This window comes from Excalfactoria chinensis, unplaced genomic scaffold (assembly GCF_039878825.1).
Source record: "Excalfactoria chinensis isolate bCotChi1 unplaced genomic scaffold, bCotChi1.hap2 Scaffold_331, whole genome shotgun sequence".
NCBI classification, from domain to species: domain Eukaryota; kingdom Metazoa; phylum Chordata; class Aves; order Galliformes; family Phasianidae; genus Excalfactoria; species Excalfactoria chinensis.
In genome coordinates this window covers 202,427-218,048 of record NW_027315619.1, presented here as the reverse complement: position 1 = coordinate 218,048, position 15,622 = coordinate 202,427, and the positions used below count along the sequence as shown (strand labels likewise).

Sequence of the window (15,622 nt, the reverse complement as noted above, 5' to 3'; positions counted from 1 at the left end):
CCATTGGGGTGCCCCTATTATGGTATCCCCATTGGTTGTCCCCATTGTGGTGTCCCCATTAGGGCGTCCCCATTGGGGCATCCCCATGGCGGTGTCCCCATTGTGATGTCCCCATTGTATCCCCATTGGGGTATCCCCATTGGTTGTCCCCATCGTGGTGTCCCCATTAGGGTGTCCCTATTGCGGTGACCCCATTGTGATGTCTCCATTGTGGTGCCCTCATTGGGCTGTCCCCATTGTATCCCCATTGTGGTGTCCCCATTAGGGTGTTCCCATTGTGTCCCTATTGTGGGTCCCCATTAGGGTGTCCCCATTGGGGTTTCCCCATTGGTTGTCCCCATTGTGGTGTCTCTATTGTGGTGTCTCCATTGTGGTGTCCCAATTAGGGTGTCCCCATTGGGGCATCCCCATTGGTTGTCCCCATTGTGGGGTCCCCCCATTGTGGTGTCCCCTATTGTGCTGTCCCTATTGTGATGTCCCCACTGTGGTGTCCCTATTGTGATGTCCCCATTGTGATGTCCCCATTGTATCCCCATTGGAGTATCCCCATTAGGATGTCCCCATTGGGGTCTCCCCATTGTAATATCCCCATTGTGATGTCCCCATTATGATGTCCCCATTGTGGTGTCCCCATTGTGGTGTCCCTATTGTAATGTCCCCATTGTGATGTCCCCATTATGATGTCCCCATTGTGGTGTCCCCATTGTGGTGTCCCTATTGGGGTGCCCCTATTGTGGTGCCCCCATTGTGATGTCCCCATTGTGGTGTCCCCATTGTGGTGTCCCCATTGTCCCCTCCCCATATCCCCCCATCCCCCAACACAAACCCATAGGCATTGTATCAGTCAGAACATCTTTAACCACCCAACCCATAAAACAAAGAATGGGGGGCGATATCGGGGGGGGGAAATAGGGGTTTGGGGTTATCAGGGGGCAAATAGGGCACCCCAATGGGGCTTGGGGTCATCAGGGGGGAAATAGGGCACCCCAATGGGGTTTGGGGTTATCAGGGGGGAAATAGGGCACCCTATTGGGGTTTGGGGTTATCAGGGGGCAAATAGGGCACCCTATTGGGGTTTGGGGTCACCCTATTGCGTTTTGGGGTCACCCCATTGAGGTTTGGGGTCTCCCTATTGCGGTTTGGGGTCACCCTATTGTGGTTTGGGGTTATCAGGGGGGGAAATAGGGCACCCTATTGCGTTTTGGTGTCACCCTATTGGGGTTTGTGGTCACTCTATTGGGGTTTGGGGTTATCAGGGGGGGAAATAGGGCACCCTATTGGGGTTTGGGGTCATTGGGGGGGAATAGGGCACCCTATTGGGGTTTGGGGTCACCCCATTGTGGTTTGGGGTTATCAGGGGGCAAATAGGGCACCCTATTGGGGTTTGGGGTCATCGGGGGCGGAAATAGGGCACCCCATTGGTTTTTGGGGTCACCCTATTGGTGTTTGGGGTCACCCTATTTGGTTTGAGGTCACCCTATTGGTTTTTGGGGTCACCCTATTGTGGTTTGGGGTCACCCCATTGGGTTTGGGGTCACCCCATTGGTTTTTGGGGTCACCCCATTGTGGTTTGGGGTCACCCTATTGGTTTTTTGGGTCATCCTATTGTGGTTTGGTGTCACCCTATAGGGGTATGGGGTTATCAGGGGGCAAATAGGGCACCCTATTGGGGTTTGGGGTTGTCAGGGGGGAAACAGGGCACCCCAATGGGGTTTGGGGTCATCGGGGGGGAAATAGGGCACCCCAATGGGGTTTGGGGTCATCGGGGGGGGGAAATAGGGCACCCCAATGGGGCTTGGGGTCATCAGGGGGGGAAATAGGGCACCCTATTGCTCTTTAGGGTTATCAGGGGGGAAACAGGGCACCCTATCGTGGTTTGGGGACATCGGGGGGGAAATAGGGCACCCTATTGTGGTTTGGGGTTATCAGAGGGGGAAATAGGGCACCCTATTGGGGTTTGGGGTTGTCAGGGGGGAAATAGGGACCCCATTGGTTTTTGGGGTCACCCTATTGGTGTTTGGGGTTATCGGGGGGGAAATAGGGCACCCTATTGGGGTTTGGGGTCACCCTATTGCGTTTTGGGGTCACCCCATTGAGGTTTGGGGTCTCCCTATTGCGGTTTGGGGTCACCCTATTGGGGTTTGGGGTCATCAGGGGGGAAATAGGGCACCCCAATGGGGTTTGGGATCATTGGGGGGGAATAGGGCACCCTATTGGGGTTTGGGGTCACCCTATTGGGGTTTGGGGTTATCAGGGGTGGAAATAGGGCACCCCAATGGGGTTTGGGATCATTGGGGGGGAATAGGGCACCCTATTGTGGTTTGGGGTCACCCTATTGCGTTTTGGGGTCACCCCATTGAGGTTTGGGGTCACCCCATTGCGTTTTGGGGTCACCCTATTGGTTTTTTGGGTCATCCTATTGTGGTTTGGTGTCACCCTATAGCGGTATGGGGTTATCAGGGGGCAAATAGGGCACCCTATTGTGGTTTGGGGTCACCCTATTGGGTTTGGGGTTATCAGGGGGGGAAATAGGGCACCCTATTGGGGTTTGGGGTCACCCTATTGGTTTTTGGGGTCACCCCATTGTGTTTGGTGTCACCCCATTGGGGTTGGTGTCACCCCATTGGGTTTGGGGTCACCCTATTGGTTTTTGGTGTCACCCTATTGGTTTTTGGGGTTATCAGGGGGGGAAATAGGTCACCCTATTGGTTTCTGGGGTCACCCTATTGGTTTTTGGGGTCACCCCATTGTGTTTGGGGTCACCCCATTGGGGTTGGGGCCCCTCAGTTGGGGCAGCCGAAGATGGTCATGGCCTCGGAGAACTCGAGGAAGTCCTGGCACAGCGGCTGCAGGTCGGCGTCCTGGCACGAGTCCTCCAGGGGCCAGGCCTCCAACCACGTGTCCTTACCGATCAGGTAGGAGAAGCTGGGGACAACGGGGGACAATGGGGTCAATAAGGGACAGTAGGGGACAATAGGGGACAATAAGGGACAATAAGGGACAATAGGGGACAGTAGGGGACAGTAGGGGACAGTAGGGGACAATGGGGGGCAGTAAGGGACAATAAGGGACAGTAGGGGACAATAGGGGATAGTAGGGGACAGTAAGGGACAATAGGGGACAGTAGGGGGCAGTGGGGGACAATAGGGGACAATAAGGGACAACAGGGGACAATAGGGGACAGTAAGGGGCAATATGGGCAGTAGGGGACAATAGGGGACAATAGGGGACAACAGGGAATAGTGGGGGACAATAGGGGACAGTAGGGGGCAGTAGGGGGCAGTAGGGAACGATGGGGGGCAGTAGGGGACAATAAGGGACAGTAGGGGACAATAGGGGATAGCAGGGGACAGTAAGGGACAATAGGGGACAGTAGGGGACAATAGGGGATAGTAGGGGGCAGTAGGGGACAGTGGGGGATAGTAGAGGACAAAAGGGGACAGTAAGGGACAGTAGGGGACAATGGAGGACAATAGGGGACAGTAGGGGACAATAAGGGACAGTAGGGGACAATGGGGGGCAGTAGGGGACAATAGAGGACAATAGGGGATAGTGGGGGACAATAGGGAACGATGGGGGGCAGTAGGGGACAATAGGGGACAATAAGGGACAATAGGGGACAATAGGGGACAGTAAGGGGCAATATGGGCAGTAGGGGACAATAGGGGACAATAGGGGACAACAGGGGATAGTGGGGGACAATAGGGGACAGTAGGGGGCAGTAGGGAACAGTGGGGGACAATAGGGGGCAGTAGGGGGCAGTAGGGGACAATAGAGGACAATAGGGGATAGTGGGGGACAGTAGGGGATAGTAAGGGACAATAGGGGACAATAGGGGATAGTAGGGGACAATAGGGGACAATAGGGGACAATAGGGGATAGTAGGGGGCAGTAGGGAACAGTGGGGGACAGTGGGGGACAATAGGGAACAATAGGGGATAGTAGGGGACAGTAAGGGATAGTAGGGGATAGTAGGGGACAATAGGGGGCAGTAGGGGACAGTGAGGGATAGTAGGGGACAGTAGGGGATAATAAGGGGACAATAGGGGACAGTAGGAGACAATAAGGGATAGTGGGGGACAACGGGGGACAGTAGGTGACAATAGGGGACAGTAGGGGACAATAAAGGATAGTAGGGGACAGTAGGGGACAGTGGGGAATAGTAGGGGACAATAAGGGACAGTAGAGGACATTAGGGGACAATAGGGGATAGCAGGGAACAGTGGGGGATATTAGGGGACAATAGGTGACAGTAGGGGACAATAGGGGATATTAGGGGACAGTGGGGGACAGTGGGGGATAGTAGGGGACAGTAGGGGACAATAGGGGACAATAGAGGACAGTAGGGGACAATAGGGGACATTGGGGTCAGGAGGGGCAGCTCGGTGAGGGGTGCGCAACCCTATACAAGACATTGGAGAAGCTCAGAGTGCAGTGGGGTATGGATGGACGTTGGGTGGCAATATGTCCCCATGTCCCCATGTCCCCATGTCCCCATGTCCCCATTGTCCCCATATCTTCATTTCCACACGTCCCCATGTCCCCATGCCTTCATGTCCCCACATCCCCATTGTCCCCATTGTCCCCACTGTCCCCATTGTCCCCATAGTCCCCATAGTCCCTATAGTCCCCATTGTCCCCATAGTCCCTATTGTCCCCATTGTCCCCATGTCCCCATGTCCCCATAGTCCCCATAGTCCCTATTGTCCCCATGTCCCCATTGTCCCCATAGTCCCCATGTCCCCAATGTCCTCATAGTCCCCATGTCCCCATAGTCCCCATTGTCCCCATGTCCCCATGTCCCCATAGTCCCCATAGTCCCTATAGTCCCCATGTCCCCATTGTCCCCATTGTCCCCATAGTCCCCATGTCCCCAATGTCCTCATAGTCCCCATGTCCCCATATCCCCATGTCTCCTCATCCCCATCCCCATTGTCCCCATTGTCCCCATTGTCCCCACATCCTCATGTCCCCATTGTCCCCATAGTCCCCATTGTCTCTGCTGTTCCCATTGTCCCCATTGTCCCCATAGTCCCCATTGTCCCCACATCCCTACATCCCTACATCCCCACGTCCCCATAGTCCCCATTGTCTCTGCTGTCCCCATAGTCCCCATGTCCCCATAGTCCCCATAGTCCCCATAGTCCCCATAGTCCCCATAGTCCCCATTGTCCCCATTGTCCCCACTGTCCCCATAGTCCCCACTGTCCCCATTGTCCGTACCGGCTGCCGGTGACCCACAGGTCGGACGCCATCCCCCACACCAGGTAATCCTGCCCCTTCTGCAGGCTGAGCGCGTCCCGGCACTGCTTGTGGCTCACGAAGGTCCGGTTGCTCCCGAGCGGGTCCTCGTCGGTGCCTGGCACAGGGAGGGGGGACAAAGGGGACATCGAACCCCGGCGTTGTCACCACGCCTGGGTGTCACCACCTGGGTGACAGCAAACCTCATCGTGTCCCCAACCCAACTGGGTGACACCATGGTGTCCCCAAGGACCCTTAGGTGACACCAAACCTCATGTTGTCCCCACGCACCCTTGGGTGTCCCCAACCCAACTGGGTGACCCTAAACCTCATGGTGTCCCCATGCAACCTTGGGTGTCCCCAGTCCATTTTGGGTGACACCAAACCTCATATTGTCCCCAACCCACCTTGGGTGTCCCCAACCCAACAGGGTGACACCATGGCGTCCCCAAGGACCCTTGGGTGACATCAAACCTCACGGTGTCCCCAGTCCATTTTAGGTGACATCAAACCTCATGGTGTCCCCACGCACCCTGGGGTGTCTCCAAACCAACTGGGTGACCCTAAACCTCATGATGTCCCAAGCATCCTTGGGTGTCCCCAACCCCCCTTGGGTGTCCCCAACCCACCTGGGTGACACCATGGTGTCCCCAAGGACCCTTGGGTGACATCAAACCTCACAGTGTCCCCATGCAACCTTGGGTGTCCCCATTCCATTTTAGGTGACCCCAAACCCCATGTTGACCCCATGCACCCTTGGGTGTCCCCAGTCCATTTTAGGTGACCCCAAACCTCTTGGTGTCCCCAACCCAACTGGGTGACACCATGGTGTCCCCAAAGGACCCTTAGGTGACACTAAACCTCATGGCGTCCCCATGCAACCTTGGGTGTCCCCAACCCCCTTTGGGTGTCCTCAACCCAACTGGGTGACCCCAAACCTCATGGTGTCCCAAACCCCACTTGGGTGACACCATGGTGTCCCCAAGGACCCTTGGGTGACATCAAATGTCACGGTGTCCCCAGTCCATTTTGGGTGACCCCAAACCCCATGTTGTCCCCACGTGCCCTTGTGTGTCCCCACCCACCGTGTTGCCCCCATCCCCGTGTGACACCCCACGTCCCCCCAGGTGTCCCTTGTCCCCAGGTGTCCCTTGTCCCCAGGTGTCCCTTGTCCCCAGGTGTCCCGTACCCATCTTGATGACGGTGATGATGCTCATGATGTAGTTGTCGTGGGACGGCGTCTCCTCTGTGCCCACCACCTTCACTTTGTACACTGGGGAGGGGGACAAACCACGGCACAAATCACATCCGACCCCACCATGTCCCCACAGTCCCTTCCAACTTGTCCCCTTGTCCCCACATCCCTCATGTCTCCCCCTATATCTCTGTCCCCATATCCCCCTATTCCATTCCCACACGTCCCCTTGTCCCCATATCCCCCCATTCCCTCCCCACACGTCCCCTTATCCCCATAACCCCCTATTCCCATGTGTCCCCTTGTCCCCATAACCCCCTATTCCCATGTGTCCCCTTGTCCCCATTATCCCCTATTCCCTCCCCACTTGTCCCCTTGTCCCCACACCCCTTGTGTCTCACCATAGTCCACCCCTGGTTTGCAGGCGAGGTCGATGCGCTCGTTGACGGTGATGGGGTTGTCCTTCTTCTGCCGGATGAAGCAGTTTTCTGTGGGGACACGATGTGACAATGACATCCCCTGGCACAGCAGGGCTGAGTCCAGCGACAGCTGGGAGGTGGCCCTTCATGGCAGTGACACGGCCCATGGCATCAATGACACGGCCCATGACATCAATGACACATCCCATCATGGCAGTGACACGGCCCATCATGGCAGTGACACGGCCCATCATGGCTATGATGACATGTCCCATGATGGCTAATGACAACACATCCCATCATGGCTATGATGACACGTCCCATGACATCAATGACATGGCTCATCATGGCATTGACACATCCCATGTCAACAATGACACGTCCCATGACAATAGTGACATGTCCCATGGCAACAATGACATGTCCCATCACAACAGTGACACATCCCATGACATCAATGACACGTCCCATCATGGCAATGACACGTCCCATGCCATCAATGACATGTCCCATTGTGGTCATGACATCTTATCATGGCAGTGACACATCCCATGCCAACAATGTCACGTCCCATCATGGCAATGACATGTTCCATCATGGCAATGACATGTCCCATGCCATCAATGACATGTCCCATCATGGCTATGATGTGTCCCATCATGACAATGACATGTCCCATGCCAACAGTGTCACGTCCCATACCAACAATGACACATCCCATCATGGCCATGATGACACGTCCCTTCATGGCTATGGTGACATCCCATGCCATCAATGTCACGTCCCATCATGACAATGACACGTCCCATCACAACAGTGACACGTCCCATCATGGCAATGATGTGTCCCTTCATGACCATGATGACACGTCCCTTCATGGCTATGGTGACACGTCCCATGGCATCAATGACACATCCCATCATGACAGTGACACATCCCATGCCATCAATGATGTGTCCCATTGTGGTCATGACATCTTATCATGGCAATGACACGTCCCATCATGGCAGTGACACGTCCCATGACAACATGACATGTCCCATCATGGCAATGACAAGTCTCATCATGGCAATGATGCGTGCCATCACAACAGTGACATGTCCCATTATGGCCATGATGACACATCCCATGCCAACAATGACACGTCTCATCATGGCATTGATGTGTCCCATCATGGCAATGATACGTCCCTTCATGGCTATGGTGACACATCCCATGACATCAATGACATGTCCCATGCCAACAATGACACGTCCCTTCATGGCTATGATGACATGTCCCATCATGGCTATGACACGTCCCTTCATGGCTATGATGACATTCCCCATGACAACAGTGACATGTCCCATCATGGCATTGATGTGTCCCATCATGGCAATGACACGTCCCTTCATGACCATGATGACACGTCCCTTCATGGCTATGGTGACACGTCCCATGCCATCAATGTCACATCCCATCATGACAATGACATGTTCCATCATGACAATGACACGTCCCATGCCAAAATGACATGTCCCATTGTGGTCATGATATCTTATCATGGCAATGACACGTCCCATGCCATCAATGTCCCGTCCCATCATGGCCATGCTGACACGTCCCCTCACAACAGCGCCCCCCCATTGCCATCCTGACCCCTCTGTGTCCCTGCCACGTCCCACCACAATGGCCGTGTGTCCCCTCCCCGTCCCACATCCCGTGTCCCCACGTCACCTTCAGCGCAGCGACACACGTCCCCATGGCAGATCTTCCTCAGCTGCCCCCCGTCCTTATCGGGGTGGTAGAAGCGGGTGCAGCGATCGTCTGTGGGGACATGGGGGTCAATGGGGGACACACAACAGACCGCAATGGGGACGTGAAGGGGGACACGAAGGGAATGGGGCACCAACGTGTGATGGTGGTTCCATCCCCATCCCCATCCTTAACCCCTGGATGGCCCCCTGCCCCCTTGGTGTCCCCATGTGTCCCTATGGCCCCATCCCCCTTGGTGTCCCCATGTGTCCCTATGGCCCCATACCCACTTGGTGTCCCCATGGCCCCATATCCTCTTGGTGTCCCCATGTGTCCCTATGGCCCCATACCACCTTGGTGTCACTATGGCCCCATACCCCCTTGGTGTCCCCATGTGTCCCTATGGCCCCATATCCCCTTGGTGTCACTATGGCCCCATACCCCCTTTGGTGTCCCCATGTGTCCCTATGGCCCCATATCCCCTTGGTGTCACTATGGCCCCATATCCCCTTGGTGCCCCCATGTGCCCCTATGGCCCCATATACCCTTGGTGTCCCTATGTGCCCCTATGGCCCCATACCCCCTTGGTGTCCTCACGTGTCCCTATGGCCCCATATCCCCTTGGTGTCCCTATGTGTCCCTATGGCCCCATACCCCCTTGGTGTCCCCATGTGTCCCTATGGCCCCATATCCCCTTGGTGTCCCCATGGCCCCATACCCCCTTGGTGTCCCCATGTGTCCCTATGGCCCCATACCCCCTTGGTGTCCCCATGTGTTCCCTGTAGGTGGGCACACACGGTGCCAGCTGTGGGGCCCAGTGTTGCTGTGTGTGGTGAAGGGGACGTGGTTCCGCACCGATCTTGTAGTAGCTGTAGACGGTGACGGAGGCGGGTTGGATCAGCCCCACCTGGAAGTGCTGGTGGGCCCGGAAGGCGATGCACTCCTCCACCTGGTGGGAGACCTGCACACAGGGACAGGGATGGGGACAGCGGGCAATGGGAACGGGTCAGCACCCCACACCCAGTCAACATCCACACTCCCATCTCCATCCATGTCCCATATCCCCACTCCCATCTCCAACTCCATCCATGTCCCCATCCCCATCTCCATCCACGTCCCATATCCCCATTCCCATCTCCATCCATAACCCCATTCCCATATCCCCATATCCTCATTCCCATCTCCATCCATATCCATATGTCCCCATTCCCATCTCCATCCATATCCCCATAATCCCATATCCCCATTCCCATCCATATCCCCATATCCCCATCTCCATCCACATCCCCATTCCATCTCCATCCATAACCCCATTCCCATCTCCAACCACATCCCCATTCTCATCTCCATTTCCATCCCCATATCCCCATTCCTATCTCCATCCATATCCCCATAACCCCATGTCCCCATTCCCATCCATATCCCATATCTCCATAACCCCATTCCCATCTCCATCCACATCCCCATTCCCATCTCCATCCATAACCCCATTCCCATATCCCCATATCCTCATTCCCATCTCCATCCATATCCATATGTCCCCATTCCCATCTCCATCCATATCCCCATAATCCCATATCCCCATTCCCATCCATATCCCCATATCCCCATCTCCATCCACATCCCCATTCCATCTCCATCCATAACCCCATTCCCATCTCCATCCATATCCTCATGACCCCATTCCCATCCATATCCCATATCTCCATAACCCCATGCCCATCTCCATCCATAACCCCATTCCCATCTCCATCCATGTCCCCATTCCCATTTCCATCCATATCCCCATATCCCCATTCCCATCCATATCCCATATCTCCATAACCCCATTCCCATCTCCATCCACATCCCCATAACCTCATTCCCATCTCCATCCATGTCCCCATTGCTATCTCCATCCATATCCCCATATCTCCATATCCCCATTCCCATCCATATCCCCATATCCCCATCTCCATCCACATCCCCATTCTCATCTCCATTTTCATCCCCATATCCCCATTCCCATCCCCATCCATATCCCTATAACCCCATATTCCCATTCCCATCCATATCCCATATCTCCATATCCCCATCCCCATCCATAACCCTATATCCCCATCCCCATCCATAACCCTATATCCCCATCCCCATCCATATCCCCATATCCCCATTCCATCTCCATCCATAACCCCATGTCCCCATTCCCATCCATATCCCACATCTCCATAACCCCATTCCCATCTCCATCCACATCCCCATAACCTCATTCCCATCTCCATCCATGTCTCCATTCCCATCCCCATCCATATCCCCATATCCCCATATCCCCATTCCCATCCATATCCCCATATCCCCATTTCCATCCCCATAACCCCATTCCCATCCCCATCCATATCCCCATAACCCCATATTCCCATTCCCATCCATATCCCATATCTCCATATACCCCATCCCCATCCATATCCCCATATCCCCATCCCCATCCATAACCCCATATCCCCATTCCCATCCATAACCCCATATCCCCATCCCCATCCATATCCCCATATCCCCATTCCCATCCCCATATCCCCATCCATAACCCTATACCCCCATCCCCATCCATCTCCCCATATCCCCATCCATCTCCCCACCCCCACCCCCACCCCCATTTCCCATCGGGTTCCTCCAATCCCACCCCATCCCATTCCCCATCCCATCCCATCTCATCCCCATCCATGAGACCCCCCCCATCCCCCATTGCCCCCCAACCCCCCCCACCTTATCCAGGTAGATGATGATGTTGCTGCGGTTGGACAGCGAGTGGTCGATCTCAAACTTGGAGATGTATCTCTCCACTCCTTCGGAGAGCTGGGGGGGGGCACAGGGGGTCACAGGGGGACTAGGGGGGGCTATGGGAGGGCTATGGGGGCTATGGGGGGTTATGGGGGGTTAACGAGGGGTTATGGGGGGTTATGGGGGGTTACGGGGAGGTTATGGGGGGTTACAGGGAGGTTATGGGGGGCTATGGGGGCTATGGGGGGTAAAGGAGGGGCTATGGGGAGTTATGGGGGGTTATGGGGGGTATTGGGGTAATATGGGGAGGGTATGGGAGATTATGGGGGGTTATGGGAAGGCTATGGGGGGGTTATAGGGTGTTATGGGGAGGCTATGGGGGTTATAGGGTGTTATGGGGTGTTATGGGGGGGTTATGGGGGCTATGGGGGGTAAAGGAGGGGTTATGGGGGGGCTTTGGGGAGGCTATGGAGGGTTATAGGGTGTTATGGGGGGTTATGGGGGCTATGGGGGGTTAACGAGGGGTTATGAGGGGGTTATGGGGGGTTATGGGGGGTTACGGGGAGGTTATGGGGGGCTATGGGGGCTATGGGGGGTAAAGGAGGGGTTATGGGGGGGTTATGGGAAGGCTATGGGGGGGTTATAGGGTGTTATAGGGAGGCTATGGGGGGGTTATGGGGGCTATGGGGGGTTAACAAGGGGTTATGGGGGGTTACGGGGAGGCTATGGGGGGTTATGGGGGGTATTGGGGTAATATGGGGAGGGTATGGGGGATTATGGGGGGTTATGGGGAGGCTATGGGGGTTATAGGGTGTTATGGGGGGTAAAGGAGGGATTATGGGGGGTTACAGGGAGGTTATGGGGGCTTATGGAGGGTTATGGGGGGATATGGAGAGGGTTTGGGGGGTTATGGAGGGGTTATGGGGAGGTTATGGGGGGTAATGGGGTGTCATGGGGGGCTATAGGGGGGTTATGGGAGGTTATGGGGGGTTATGGGGAAGTTAGGGGGGGCTATGGGGGGTAATAGGGGGGTGATGTGTGGTTAAGGGGAGGTTATGGGGGGCTATGGGGTGTTATGGGGAGGTAATGGGGGATTATGGGGGTATATGGGAGGGTTATGGGAGGTTATGGGTGGTTACGTGGGGGTTATGGGGGGTATGGAGGATTATAAGGGGGTAATGGGGGGGTTATGGGGGGATAATGGGGGCGTTAAAGGGGTTATGGGGGTTTATGGGGGGTAATGGGGGGGTTATGGGGGGGTTATGGGGGGATATGGGGGGACATAGGGGGGTTATAGGGGGCTATGGGGGCTATGGGGGAGTTATGGGGGGGATATGGGGGGATTACAGGGGTTATGGGGGGTTATGGGGATGTTATGGGGGATTATGGAGGGTTATAGGGGGGTTACAGAGGGTTATGGGGATGTTATGGGGGTTATGGAGGTTATGTGGGTTATGGGGGTTATGGGGGGGCTGGTGTCCCCACGTGTCCCTATTGGCCCCATACTCACACTCTTCAGGTCCTGGATATCGGGAGTGAAGCCGGTGAGCATGGAGACATCGAGGATGGACATGGTGGCATCCATGGAGTCCAGGAACCTGAGGGGACAGCACTGAGCCCACCTGCCCGCCCCGGCATCCCCTATAGCCCCATCGACCCCATTAATCCCCTACAGCCCCACTGACCCCATTAATCCCAACATCCCCATCGACCCCATTAATCCCCTACAGCCCCATCGACCCCATTAATCCCAACAGCCCCATCGACCCCATTAATCCCCTACAGCCCCATCGACCCCATTAATCCCCTACAGCCCCATCGACCCCATTAATCCCAACAGCCCCATTGACCCCATTAATCCCAACAGCCCCACCGACCCCATTAATCCCCTACAGCCCCATCGACCCCATTAATCCCAACAGCCCCATCGACCCCATTAATCCCAACAACCCCACTGAGCCCATTAATCCCCTACAGCCCCATCGACCCCATTAATCCCCTACAGCCCCATCGACCCCATTAATCCCCTACAGCCCCATCGACCCCATTAATCCCAACAGCCCCATCGACCCCATTAATCCCAACAGCCCCATCGACCCCATTAATCCCAATGTCCCCATCAACCCCATTAATCCCAGCATCCCCATCGACCCCATTAATCCCAACATCCCCATCGACCCCATTAATCCCAACATCCCCATCGACCCCATTAATCCCCTACAGCCCCATCGACCCCATTCATCCCCTACAGCCCCACTGACCCCATTAATCCCCTACAGCTCCATCGACCCCATTAATCCCAACATCCCCATCGACCCCATTAATCCCCTACAGCCCCATCGACCCCATTAATCCCCTACAGCCCCATCGACCCCATTAATCCCCTACAGCCCCATCGACCCCATTAATCCCCTACAGCCCCATCGACCCCATTAATCCCAACAACCCCATCAACCCCATTAATCCCCTACAGCCCCAGCGACCCCATTAATCCCAACATCCCCATCGACCCCATTAATCCCAACGTCCCCATCAACCCCATTAATCCCAGCATCTCCATCGACCCCATTAATCCCAACAGCCCCATCGACCTCATTAATCCCAAGATCCCCATCGACCCCATTAATCCCAATATCCCCATTGACCCCATTAATCCCAACGTCCCCATCGATCCCAACATCCCCATCCCTGCCGTCCCAGATCCCATAAATCCCATCAAGGGATCAGCTGGAGATGAGTCTTCTTTGTCTCCATGTCCCCATCCCCCTTCTTGATGTCCCCGTCCCCAACAACCCCATTACATCCTCTACTCCCATATCCCATCCCCAACAACCCCATTACATCCCCTATTTCCCATATCCCATCCCCTACAACCCCATTAGATCACCTGCTCCCATATCCCTGCCCTAAACAACCCCATTACATCCCCTATTTCCCATATCCCATGTCCCCAACAACCCCATTACATCCCTATCCCCTATATCCCTGCCCTAAACAACCCCATTACATCCACATCTCCCATGTCCCCAATGTCCCCATTGCCCCCAATGTCCCCAATGTCCCCATTGCCCCCAATGTCCCCAATGTCCCCAATGTCCCCAGTGTCCCCAGTGTCTCCAATGCCCCCAATGTCCCCAATGTCCCCAATGTCCCCAATGTCCCCAGTGTCCCCAGTGTCTCCAATGTCCCCAGTGTCCCCATTGCCCCCAATGTCCCCAATGTCCCCAGTGTCCCCAGTGTCCCCAATGTCCCCACTGTCCCACCTGGTGCAGATGGTGATCTTGACGGAGCGGAAGATCCCTTCCATCTCCCGACCTGTGAGGGGACACCAAGGATGGGGATGTCACCCATGGGGGACATAGGAGGAAACCGGGGGGACCAGGAGGGTCATGGGGACGTGGGGACATGGAGGGATGTGGAGGGATGGGGGGACATGGGGACATAGTGGGACATGGAGGGACATGGGGACGTGGAGGGACATGGGGACATGGAGGGACATGGGGACATGGAGGGACATGGGGACATGGAGACATAGAGGAGGATTGGGGAGGGCCAAGGGGACATGGAGGGACATGGAGGGACATGGAGGGACACTGGGGACATGGAGGGACATGGGGACATGAAGGGACATGGAGACCTGGTGGGGTATGGGGACATGGAGGGACATGGGGACATGGAGGGACGTGGGGACATGAAGGGAAATGGAGGGACATGGAGGGACATGGGGACATGGAGACATAGAGGAGGATTGGGGAGGGCCATGGGGACATGAAGGGACATGTGGAACATGAAGGGACATGGAGACCTGGTGGGGTATGGGGACATGGAGGGATATTGGGAACATGGAGGGACATGGGGACGTAGTCCTCTACGTCCCCATGTCCCTCCATGTCCACATGGGGACATGGAGACATAAAGGAGGACTGGGGAGGGACATGGGGACATGGAGGGACATGAAGGGACATGAAGGGACATGAGGATATGGAGGGATGTGGGGACATGAAGGGACATGGGGACATGGAGGGACATGGAGGGACATGGAGACATGGAGGGACATGGAGACATGGAGGGACATGGGGATGTAGAGGGACATGGAGGGACATGGAGGGACATGGGGACATGGAGAGAGAAGGACTGGGGAGGGCCATGGTGATATGGAGGGCCATGAATTGACAGGGGGATCTGGAGGGACATGGAGGGACATGGAGACCTGGTGGGGTATGTGGACATGGGGGGCCATGGGGACATGGAGGGACATGAAGTGACATGGGGACAT

General features: G+C 55.6%; 1 protein-coding gene across 1 annotated transcript in view; it reads right to left on the bottom strand.

Annotated features, from left to right (window-relative positions):
- Positions 1-2,783: 2,783 nt before the first annotated feature.
- Positions 2,784-15,622, bottom strand: part of LOC140264883 (complement C3-like) — a 51,238-nt gene continuing 38,399 nt past the window's right edge. Inside the window, exons 30-38 of the mRNA XM_072360778.1 lie at positions 14,610-14,661; positions 12,857-12,944; positions 11,332-11,421; positions 9,445-9,550; positions 8,572-8,661; positions 6,838-6,924; positions 6,431-6,514; positions 5,224-5,359; positions 2,784-2,925 (exon numbers count right to left, since the gene is read on the bottom strand). Of these exons, the coding sequence (XP_072216879.1) occupies positions 2,784-2,925; positions 5,224-5,359; positions 6,431-6,514; positions 6,838-6,924; positions 8,572-8,661; positions 9,445-9,550; positions 11,332-11,421; positions 12,857-12,944; positions 14,610-14,661 (875 nt within the window). The remainder of the gene's footprint in view (positions 2,926-5,223; positions 5,360-6,430; positions 6,515-6,837; positions 6,925-8,571; positions 8,662-9,444; positions 9,551-11,331; positions 11,422-12,856; positions 12,945-14,609; positions 14,662-15,622) is intronic.